The sequence below is a fragment of the Cuculus canorus genome, chromosome 1 (genome assembly GCF_017976375.1).
Source record: "Cuculus canorus isolate bCucCan1 chromosome 1, bCucCan1.pri, whole genome shotgun sequence".
Lineage (NCBI taxonomy): Eukaryota > Metazoa > Chordata > Aves > Cuculiformes > Cuculidae > Cuculus > Cuculus canorus.
Genome location: NC_071401.1, coordinates 15,714,841 through 15,726,836, shown reverse-complemented (window position 1 = coordinate 15,726,836; position 11,996 = coordinate 15,714,841). Strand labels below are relative to the sequence as shown.

General features: G+C 53.3%; 1 protein-coding gene across 5 annotated transcripts; it reads left to right on the top strand.

The window, feature by feature from the left end:
- The first annotated feature begins 508 nt into the window (after nucleotides 1–508).
- Nucleotides 509–11,031, top strand: P2RY6 (pyrimidinergic receptor P2Y6). 5 transcript variants are annotated; one of them, XM_054054024.1, is made up of 3 exons: nucleotides 509–784; nucleotides 3,061–3,753; nucleotides 8,119–11,031. In XM_054054024.1, exon 3 carries the CDS (start codon nucleotides 8,286–8,288, stop codon nucleotides 9,276–9,278), a length of 993 nt encoding a protein of 330 aa, XP_053909999.1. In that variant the 5' UTR covers nucleotides 509–784; nucleotides 3,061–3,753; nucleotides 8,119–8,285; the 3' UTR covers nucleotides 9,279–11,031. The 5 variants fall into 5 exon arrangements, with proteins under 5 accessions (XP_053909999.1, XP_053909990.1, XP_053910013.1 ...); XM_054054038.1 differs by lacking the exon at nucleotides 509–784 and adding an exon at nucleotides 814–2,626; XM_054054015.1 differs by lacking the exon at nucleotides 3,061–3,753.
- Nucleotides 11,032–11,996: the final 965 nt, after the last annotated feature.

Here is an 11,996-nt window from a genome sequence, read left to right as displayed (position 1 = left end):
ACTGACCCCTTCACAATGAGGGTGGGGAGCCACCAGCACAGACTGCCCAGGGAAGCTGTGGCTGCCCCATCCCTGGAGGTTTCAAGGCCAGGTTGGATGGAGCCTCGAGCAGCCTGGTCTAATGGGAGGTGTCCCTGCCCATGGCAAGGGGGTTGGAACTGGATGATCTTTAAGGTCCCTTCCAACCCTAACCATTCTAGGGTTCACTTGAGACCCTGATCCCAACACCCAGCCCCTCACCGCCGGCTCGGCCGGTTCCCAGCCTCTGGTCCGAGCAATCCAGCTGTTGTCTGGCACACCAGCACCCCACCCTGTAAATCCCACTCTTCGAGTGGTAGAGATTCCCCTGTTCCATCCAGATGTTCGCCCATAATGCCAAGCCAGATGTTCGCCCCCGCTGCAGCTGTCGCCCCCACCAGCCCTGATGTGCATCCCCCAATCCAGCTGTGCACCCCCCAATCCAGCTGTGCACCCCCCAATCCAGCTGTGCGCGTTCCCCCCCCCCAAGTCCAGCCGAGCCCCTTCCCCAGCCCCTTCCGCAGGTGCCGGGGCGCAGCGGGGCGGAGTGGGGCGGAGCGGGGCGGAGCGGAGCCGCCCGGGGCGCTCAGCGCCGCTGCATCCCCGGGGTCGGTGAGTGCCGCGTACGGGAGGGACCGAGAGAACCGGGACAGGATCGGACGCAGAGGGTCAGTTTGGACACAGCAAAATCCGACCCGAGAGGTGAACGGGGCAGGATGCGACTGGACCGGGCAGCGCGGGACCGATAGCGACAGAGCGAACCGAGGTAGGACCGGACCCGAGCGGGTTACAGTTTGCTGGGCAGGATGAGGCTGGACCGGGCAGGATCGGTCCCACGTGTTAGTGCAGCCCGGGTCTGAATGAGACCCGAGGATCAGACCCAACTGGGAAGGATTGGAATTGTGTGGATCAGACAGAGGAGGGCAGGATCAGACCCGAGAGGGTCAGAGAAAACGAGGCAGGATGAGGCTGGACTGGGCAGGATCAGGTCACACCATATCAGTCCAAACCGGATCCAGATGAGACCCAACTGGGTCAGACCCAGCTGGGAAGGATGGGAATTGAGTGGGTCAGACCAAGCCAGGGCAGGATCAGACCCGAGAGGGTTACAGTGAACTGGGCAGGATGAGGCTGGACCGGGTAGGATTGGTCCTACGTGTCAGTCCAACACGGGTGTGAATGAGACCCAAGGGTCAGACCCAGCTGGGAAGAATGGGACTTGAGTGGGTCAGACCGAACCAGGGCAGGATCAGACCTGAGAGGGTCAGAGCAAACTAGTCAGGGTGCAGCTGGACCAGGCAGGATCAGACCCCACTGTGTCAGTTCAAACCGGATCCAGATGAGACCCAACTGGATCAGACCCAAGTGGCAAGGATTAGACTTGAGTGGATCAGATCAAAGTGGGGCAGGATCAGACCCAAGAGGGTCAGAGTAAACTGAGCAGGATAAGGGGCCAGACCAGGCAGGATCAGGTCCCACCATGTCAATCCAAACCAGATCCAGATGAGACCCGAGGGTCAGACCTAACTGGGAAGGATCGGACCTGAGTGATTCAGACTAAGCCAGGGTAGGACCAGACCCAAGAGGGTTACAGTGAGCTGGGCAGGATGAGACAGGATCAGGTCCCACGTGTCAGTCCGACACGGATCTGAATGAGACCCAAGGGTCAGACCCGACTGGGAAGGATCAGACTTGAGTGGGTCAGACCGAGCCAGGGGGAGGACTGGACCTGAGAGGATTACAGTGAACTGGGCAGGATGGGGGCCAGATAAGGCAGGATCAGGCTCCACAGTGTCAGACCGAACTGAGTCAGGATGAGACCTGAAAGGGTCACACTGAAGCAGGCAGGCTGGGACCCAAGAGAGTCGGATCAGACCAGGAAGGATCGGACCCAAGAGATTCAGAGTGAATTGGGAAGGATGGGACTGGACTGGACAGGATAGGACTGAATTGGTGCAGGATCAGAGTGAACAGGGCAGGCTGTGGCTGAACAGGGCAGGATCAGGCCGAGTGTGCCAGACCAAACTGGGCAGGATGGGACCTGAGTGGGTCAAACCGAACCAGGCAGGATGGGACCTGACCAGGTCAGACCACACTGGGCAGGATGGGCCCAGACTGGGTAGGGTCAGATCCAAGAAGTTCAGGTCAAATTAGGCAGGATGGGAGCCAAGCAAATATCGAACTGGACAGGATGAAGCAGGTCTGGAGAGGATGGAGTCAGATGCAGAGAGCGTTGGGTCAGATCCATCCGAAGCATCACTGCCTTGGTTGGGCTTCGGGGTGGTCTACAAAGCCAGCCCAAATGGTAGCCACTGGACTTTTCTTTTAGGGAGGTTTAGCGGCTTTTACTGAGGAGCAGAGCCTAAAACCACACCATGATTCCCATGACAGGGCTGGTATGAAGCTCAGTGTTGTGCATTCGCCCTGGTTCCTCTGCTTCCACAGCCTGGGGTGTGCCTGGGATGTGCTTGCATCTCCCAGGACATCCCTAGAGACAAGCCCCATGCCAGAGATGGTGTTGCATGTGGAGTGTCTGCAAATCTGCTCAACGGACCTGGTCTTGCCCAGCATTTCTGCTGTGGGTGCCAGGAGCCTGGCCTTCACCTTTGTATGTATTTATATGTATTTACACATACATACATAGAGAGGTATAGTTATATTTGTATATATGAGCATGTGTGCATAGACATATGTACAGAAGCATCAATTTATTTGTATATATATATGGATCAAGGAATGCATTTACATGTGTGAGTCCATGTGGGCACAGAGACATGTATTTGTGTATACAGATATATAAGTCTGTGGGTGTGAATGGAGACATCTTTATGTATGTATTGAGAACACATGGCTGTATATGTGCCTATATGTTTGTGTGTATATACATATGGGTTTATACGAGCTCAGACAGAGCCTTAGCACTGCTAGCTGAGAGCTGGCAGACTCATTGCACCTTCTCTGTCACAAGCATTTCCCATTTCCAGCGGGAAAGCACTGCATCAGTTGCTCAGAGTGTTCCTGAGATGCTGATTTATTTTGCAGCTGGGGCACCAAAGCATGGGGAAGTGAGGGGAGTCACCCGAGGACAGAGTACGTTGGTCTCAGAGCCACCTGACATCACCAGAGGGACCATCCCTGCACCTTGTACCCATGAGTCTATGTTAAGCACCTGAAAATGCTGCTCTGGTGCAATTCTTCACTTCATTGCATCTTCAGACTTTGATAAATGGAAATTTCCCTTAACACAACCAAGCCTTGGTCCCCAAACAACCTGAGACAGATGGGACATGTCCATGGGCACCTGAAGAAGTTTTGGGACCAGCCAGGAGATATCTGGGGACAGAGACGTTGTGGCTTTGGCCAAGCTTCACAGGGAGTGGGAGCATCCCCCCTTCATACCATTTGAAATCTGCTGAGCTGGAGCTTTCGCTTCCACCTCCACCATCTCAGCCATGCCATCAAACCACCAAGATGTCCCCACCATGGTTTCCTCCGATGGCAGGACAAACCAAGGAGGAAAGTTTCCAAGGGAGGAAGCTATCCGCCATATCTTATTTGAGGACAGCAACAGCCAAAATATTTTCTCACTGTAGCAAGCTTGCAGAACTCCCCTTCATATTAATATTAGGGTGTTAATTAAAGCTAATTTCACTGGAGAAGGGCTTACTTGAGATGGTTTGAAAGTGAAGGGGCAAAGTCACCCCAGTGCGTGCCGCAGGAAGCTTGTGGCTGCTGGTGAGTGGAGCCAACAATTATTTTTAATCTCTTCCCCATCTGGCTGCAGAGCAGCCACACTTCTCTTTTTTTAACCCCATTCCTCCTTCTCAGGCACCTTAAATCCATGGGATAGAGGTGACCCCATCCTACAGAGCATCCCAACACCATAGGCATCCGATTTTTCCCACTGCAAGTCTCATTTCACAGTGGATTTCACCTGCTGCCCATCATGGTGACATCAGGGCACTCCATTTCCCCCCCTGCAAATCTCGTTTCATGCTAAGTTTCTCTGGGTGCTCATCACTGTTGTGTCAGGGCACCAGAACGGTTCTCCATCATCCATGGATGTCTGCATTTAGGGAAGTCCGAGCAGGGAGTGCACCCACTCCATCATCCCAAGGGCTGGCAGAGTTTCCTGTGATGTCTTTTGGGGTTGAAAAAGGGGAGTTTTTTAGATAATCCACTAGGTTAGATCATGTCCCAGAGACACACCAAAAGCAGAGAAGCTGGATGAGGCTGAGTGTCTTGATGTGATTTCATTAATCGGAAATAGCAGTGTCTATGAGCAATGGCAGGCTGCAATTAAGGGCAGCTGCAAGTAGTGGGTACAGTTGGGCTGGGGATTCTCCTCTGATAGAAAGGTTGCGCTTGGCGCATTCTACAGCTGGGTTTTTCCAGGGATCAGGAGGGGATTTTCCTCTTCTCTGGCTTTCCTATCCCTCCCAACCTGGCATCATTTGGTTCAGTGCCCCATTTCCCTCTAGCAAAGAGGAAATTTACCTTTTTATTTTTGGTTCAGCTCTAGCTGTGAGTGCCTTCCACCACCAATGCCCTCCATAGCCTTCGCCATATGTCTCAGCACACTTTATCAAATACACCTCGGAAGGGTGTTTTGGGGAGAAAATCTGTTAAAATGGGGTGTGAGCCACAAACCCCAAACCCCAGTGCCTGTGTCACAGTTTTCCTTATGTGGCTGCAGCGAGAATGGATGGGGCAACAGAAGTAATGTCTTTCCCTTGGTGCCATCATCTGGGATGTTTCCCAGTCCTCAGCATCTGCCTCAGATGCCCACTCTTGGAAGAAACCAAAAATGAGGTAAAAGACAAAAAAGAGGGGGGGAAAATACCCCAAAATTCATAGGTCTGGTGACACAGCTGGTGGCCTCAGCTGGCCATATCCTGGCATCACCAAGCTGGGTCTAGGATACATCCCCTGCCCCAGCGGCATTTGCCAGCTCTGTATGTTCCCTTGGTGTCCTGGTGTGGCTTTTTCGGGAGTGTGGTGTGGAGTGCATGTCTGTGCACACATGTAGGGCGTGTATATGGGGGGTGTGCAGACGCTTGTCTGTGTGTGCACAGGGGGGCTGCACACACGCCTGGGCAGGGGCGGGGGTGTGTGTAAGGGATGGGGGTTGTATGCACACAGTGTGGAGCTGTGATGGAGGTGCTGGCACAGATCCTGCCAAGCCATGCCTGTGCAGCCATGCAGGGCCGTTCAGTTCCATGCAGTGCAGTGCACAACCTGCCGTGCAGTGTCCACGGTGCCCGTGGTGCTGTGCAATACAATACCATGCCAGGCAGTGCCCGTACAGGAAGGATGTTGAGGCTCTGGAGTGTGTCCAAAGAAAAGCAATGAAGCTGGTGAAGGGGCTGGAGAACAAGTCTTATGAGGAACGGCTGAGGGAAGTGGGGTTGTTTAGCCTTGAGAAGAGGAGGCTGAGGGGAGATGTTATCGCTCTCTACAACTACCTGAAAGGAGGTTGTAGAGAGGAGGGAGCTGGCCTCTTCTCCCAAGGGACAGGTCATAAGACAATGGGAAATGGCTTCAAGCTGCACCACGGGAGATTCAGACTGTTTAGTGGCAGACAGAAATGGTTGGACCCCATGATCCAAGAGGTCTTTTCCAACCTGGTGATTCTGTGATTCTATAGTTCTGTAATTCTATGATCCTGCCATGCAGTGCCAGGCAGTGCTGTGCTATGAGGCGTGGTGCCATGCCCACCCTGTCATGCTGTGCCATGCAGTGCCCACGGTGCCGTGCAGTGCAGCGCCCATGCTGCCACCCACGTTTCTGTTCCCCATCGCCCTGGGGTGCTGGGTAGGAAGGGGAAGTGTTTCTCAACAGGGCAAGCACAGCACTCTGGGGTGCTGGCTAGAGCTGGTCCCAGCACCCTGTGGCACCCTAGCACTCCCTGGCACCCCAGCAGGTAAGACAAGCTCCTAGATCCTCTAGGACTCCTCCACCCACCTCTTGCTGTCCACCTCATCCCCGACATCACTATGGTGTTCCTGTGGGAACTCATGGGATGGCAGAGGCTCCTGTGGGTGCCCGGGATGTGAGTGCTGGGATGGGTGCTGCCTGGCCTCGGGTCCTGGAACAGGTTTTGGGGGGACCGGGGGATATGGCAGTTCATAGTGATGGGGCACATATTGCCTTGGCAGTGGCAGACGTGAGTGCTGGGACTGCCTGGAGCTGGGTGACAGTGGCACAGTGGGGTGAGGGGGAGTTCAGTGGGGTGCAGAGGGGCTCAGTGGGGTGCAGAGGGCTCAGTGCAGTGCATGGGGGTAGGAAAGTTATACAGCAGCAGGGAGAGGAGCAGGGAGAATTGATCTGCAAGCCTGAAGCACCCCTAAAAATGGGGGATCCTTGTCTGTCGCTCTAACACTCTCCCCTCTCTGTGTCTACCTCTGGTACCCTCTCCGCCATGCACCTGGCTAGAGCTTGGTGACTCCCCCTCTGTGCCTCAGTTTCCCTTCCCAGCCTCAGCGGGGGACACCGGCCACCCCATTTCCAGGCAAGCTCCTCCCTACCAGGCATGGGGGTTGTTGCCAGGGCATGTGAAGGGAAGCGGGTGCCCAGGGTTGCAGACAGGTCTGCAGGCTATGGAGGAAGCGAGAGAAGGAAAGAGAAATGGCTCTGCCCACACCTCCGAGCTGCTCCAACCCATAGGCACACAGCGCTCATGGGTGGCATGGTAAGGGATCTGGCCAAGTGACATGGTTGGAGTCATGTGTCGCTACAGGTGCTGTAGGACCACGTCTTTCGTGCTAGTCTCAGCCTCTAAGAAAAGCTCCAGCTCAGAGCAGTGCGGAGGCCACATGGATGGACTCTCAGCCCACAAACCCCAAAACATCCAGGACCAGAGCATCCCAATTCCCAGATGAAAGTAACCACAAAACATCTGTGGGTCGTGCTGGGCTCGGTGCAGGTGGCACTTCCCAAAAACTCAGGGGACACAGCCAGCTCGAGTGACTGGCCATAGGGCTTTGGCACCCCCTGCAGAGGAGCAAGAAGCCGTGCCAGGAGCTAACGGCTCACCATGCTGCAATTTCCCCTCCTGCAGCAGGATGAGGGCGATTTGGCCTAGTGCAAACCTTTCTGTGGGGTGCATGCACTGGAGGAAGCAGAGCTGAGATGGTGGCAATCATGCCCAGCACACTGTCCCATGTGCCACCACCCTGCACGGTCCTGTCCTCTCCACCTTCAGCTTCCCGATGGAGCCCCTAAATCCCTCATTATGGTTTAGAATCATACAGCTATAGAATAGTTTGGGTTGGAAGGGACCTTTTATCTGGTCCAGCTGCACTTCCATGAGTAGGGACATCTTCAGCTAGATGACATTTGCCCCTGCAAACCTGACCTTGAATGTTTCCAGAGATGGGGCATCCACGACTTTTCTGGGCAACCTGTGCCAGTGTCTCACCACCCTCAGAGTAAAACATTTCTTCCTTACATCTAGTCTGAATCTCCCCTCTTTTACTTTAAAACCATTACCTCTTGTCCTATCTAAAAGGTAGGGGGAGTGTCCTACTGAAAATTCTGTTCCCATATTTCTGACCAGGTGCCCTTTAAGTACTGAAAGGCCGCAATAAGGTCCCCCTGGAGTCTTCTCTTCTCCAGGCTGAACAACCACAATTTTCTCAGCTTTTCCTCATAGGAAGGGTGTTCCAGCCCTCTGACCATTTTTGCGGCCTCCTCTGGACCTGTTCCAACAGGTCGATGTCTTTCCTGTGCTGAAGACCCCAGAGCTGGATGCAGTGCTCCAGGTGGGGTCTCAACAGAGCAGAGTTGAAGGGCAGAATAACCTCCCTCAACCTGATGGTCACACTGTTTTTAACACAGCCCAAGATACAGCTGGCTTTTTGAGCTGCGGGGGCACATTGTTGAGTCCTGTCCAGCTTTTCATCCACCAGTACCCCCAAGTCCTCAGTAGGGCTGCTCTCAATCTCTATTTTCCCCAATCTGTTTTGATACTGGGCTAGATCACCTGTGACCACTTCTTGAGCTTGTCCAGATTCCTCTGAATAGCCTCCGATCCCTCGGGTATGTCAACTGCACTGCTTTTCCTAATTCCTTGTTTTTAATGTGTTTGCTCTCTTCCAGATTCGGAGTCAAACATTGTATGCAACTACACAAGTCTTACATCGGTGCTGTGGCTGCTGTACTGCAGCACCTCGTCTGTTTGCAAGAATAAAAGAAAAAAAAAACCTGCAAGCATCAGCTGAGTGACCACACCAGCAGAGAGTACGCTGGTAGAGAGGACCACCACCATGGCCAACTTGACGGCCCCTGTGGGGCCTGGAAGGAACTCGTGCACCTTCCATGAGGAGTTCAAACAGGTCCTTCTGCCCTTGGTTTACTCAGTGGTGTTCACTGTGGGGTTGCCCTTGAATGCCGTGGTCATCGGGCAGATCTGGGTGGCCCGTAAGGCTCTCAGCCGCAGCATGATCTACATGCTGAACCTGGCCATGGCTGACCTGCTCTATGTCTGCTCCCTCCCACTCCTAATCTACAACTACACTCAGAAGGATTATTGGCCTTTTGGGGACTTTACCTGCAAATTTGTCCGCTTCCAGTTCTACACCAACCTACATGGCAGCATCTTCTTCCTCACCTGCATTAGCATCCAGCGGTACCTGGGCATCTGCCACCCCTTGGCCTCGTGGCACAAGAAGAAGGGGAAGAAGCTGACATGGCTGGTGTGTGCTGCAGTGTGGTTCATTGTCATTGCCCAGTGCCTGCCCACCTTCATCTTTGCTTCCACCGGCACCCAAAGGAACCGCACTGTCTGCTACGACTTGAGCCCACCGGATCACTCTGCTGCCTACTTCCCCTATGGCATCACCCTCACTGTCACCGGCTTCCTGCTGCCCTTTGTGGCCATCCTCGCTTGCTACTGCAGCATGGCTCGGATCCTGTGCCAGAAGGACGAGCTGATTGGCTTGGCGGTGCACAAGAGAAAGGACAAAGCCGTGCGTATGATCATCATTGTGGTCATTGTCTTCTCCATCAGCTTCTTCCCCTTCCACCTCACCAAGACCATCTACCTGATTGTCCGTTCCTCACCCAGCCTGTCCTGCCCAACTCTGCAGGCATTTGCCATCGCCTACAAGTGCACACGCCCTTTTGCCAGCATGAACAGTGTCCTCGACCCCATCCTCTTCTACTTCACCCAACGCAAGTTTCGTGAGAGCACCCGTTACCTCCTTGACAAGGTGAGCTCCAAGTGGCGGCACGACCATTGCATTACCTACGGCTCCTAGATGAGGATGAGGGTCACTTTGGTGTCACTGGGACTAAGCATGGAGCAATTTTGCTTTAAGCTTCTTGGAGCAGAAATGGCATCAGCCGGGGACCTGGTAGAGGACAGGAGGATGGCATCTGCCAAGCTTTCAGCACTTTCATCCCACCCCCAGCCTGCAGCGGCACAGTATTAGCCCCGTCATGGCACAGATTCAGCGTCCCCTGTCTGTCTGGGTTGCTCAATTTGAGCAGCTTAGCACCATATTTCCTTGGTGGCTAAGCTACTGATGCAATAAAAGCCATTGGTGGGACCATGGAGAACACAGTGGGACTGTGGAGATCACAGTTACTGTCTCAGGGGTGTGATTTCTCTTAGTCTTGTTCAAAGCTTCCCTGCTGGGGCCATGTGAAGTCTGGGGAGGGTTTGGATCTGCTTTTACTTCCCTGGGGATCATGGTGTCATGTGTTTCTCCAGCTCAAGATCAGTGTCACAGGCATTCTTGGGGCATTTTGCAGAGTGGTGGGAGAGCATCCCTGGCCAGACCGGGAACTGGAAAGGAGTACATGAGGGCAACTGGGACTTCCATGCAGGATTTCCCACTCAAGTGATGACTGTGGGCTGGGTTAGACACAAGCCAGCAGTGTTGTCAGCTCCCTGGGGACCTTCAGCATCATCTGGGTCCAGTTCCCTCCTTAGCCCAGCACCCCAAATCTGGCCCACTCCGGCATCCTTGGTATCCTGCTATCACCTCCTAACCAGGATCTACTAAACTCAGAGTTGGCACACCTGGACAAGATGCTAGGAGTTGGGAAAACCCTGCCACCAAGCTACTTGGTGTCCTTTGCTGTATGACCACACATCCCACCATTGGCTTAGCCTCTCCACCACCCTCACTCTGTGTTCGGGCTTGAGTTTTGCTCCCCACAGCCTCTGTTGGGATGCTGCTTCTTCCCAGCAAGGAGGAATTTGCTTACACAGCGCAGGGTGGATGTACCACTAATTGTTTTATGAGTCTTCTTTAAAATAATGAATGTATTGAATAAATCTCCTCCCCTTTTTCAGAAAGATGTGTGTGCATAAATACACCCACTATATATACATACATATAATGCATCCAAACGGGAGGATTTGTAGCCCAGCACAGGCTACCTGATGCAGAGATTGTGTCCAGTTCTGGAATCCTCAACATAAAAAGGATATGGAGTCATTGGAACGGATCCAGAGGAGGGCTACAAGGATGATCAGAGGCCTAGAGCATTTCTGCTATGAGGAGCATCTCTGAGAGAGCTGGGCTTGTTCGGCCTGGAGAAGGCTCCAAGGAGACCTTATAGCGACCTTCCAGTACCTGAAAAGGCTACAAGAAAGCTGGGGAGGGACTGTTTACAAAGGCTTGTAGTGATAGGACTAGGGGCAATAGGTATAAACTGGAGAGGGGCAGATTTGGACTAGACATAAGCAGGAATTTCTTCATGATGAGTCATGAGGCACTGGCACAGGTTGCCCAGGAAAGTTGTGGCTGCCCCATCCCTGGAGGTGTTCAAGGCCAGATTGGATGGGACCTCTGGCAGCCTGATCTAGTCAGGGAGGTGTCAGGGGAGTTGGACCTAGATGATCTTCAAGGTCCCTTCCAACCCAAACTATTCTATGATTCTATGAGTCTATGATTCTATGATTCTCTTTCCTGAATACAATATATGTATCTATACAGTGTATGTATGTATATATGCTACAGACGCAAACATATATATGTACAGGGATAACTGTTTTGCTGCATTTCTTGCAGGTTGCCCCTGTGTAGCAATCATGTCTAAGCCATTTTAAGAATTTTTCTTCAAGTCTGTGGAGATGAACATACCTCTTGCACCTTGCCAAGCATGTGACTTCATCCCAACTTGCTCCCTGCAAGGGCATGGCATCTTCCTTGGGTACCCAGCCACCCAAGGACCTCACCACGATCCAGGGTTGATGATCCCAAGCTGACTTTTTACTGTCGTGAGGATGAAGAGGGTGCCCAGGGTGGTTGTCAAGTCTTGGATAATGCTCAAAGACCTTAGCATTATGGCAGGCTGGAATAGAGAGGGAACCTGCTACAGCATTAGCTCAGGCCGTCTGGTTTTGCAGGAGCAGTGGCTATGTCCTAGTAGGGAGGATCAGGCATGGTGCCAACGGCTTTGGGTTGGAGCACAGAAAGTGACAGAGGAGGCAGAACCAGCCCCGGGTTTTCCCTTGGCTGGAGCTAATCCAAGACAAAGTCTCCTCCAATGCATTTTTGGGGTTCCATAATGGAAGGACAAAATGTTGGGGGCTGCGAGAGTGGTGGCCAGTGGGACAATCCCAGCCTCATGTTACTAGCTCTTCCTAGACAAAAGGAAGGGTGACAGGGTGGGAGACGGCGGGCCACGCTGTCCGGACCCAGGAGAGGGCGCAAAATATTCAGATTTGGAGAAATTCAGCTGCATCTGTATGTGCTCTCCCAGCTCCAGGGAGGCATGGAGGAGCCCTGCTCCATCACACCACCCCGTGCCCAAATAGCACCCAAGGAACAGGGTGGCCTGCCAAAGTCTGACCGCAGTACAACTCTGAGGGGGGAAAAAATAAACAGGTCCCAAGAGGGCCAGTGGTGGCTACAGGGACAGTGTGGGCTCCAGTGGTAACATCCAGCAGCCCCAGAACACCTCAGTGAGGTCCCCAATGGTGGAATCATGAATTCTGGGTGCTTTTAAGAGTAGGAAGTGCA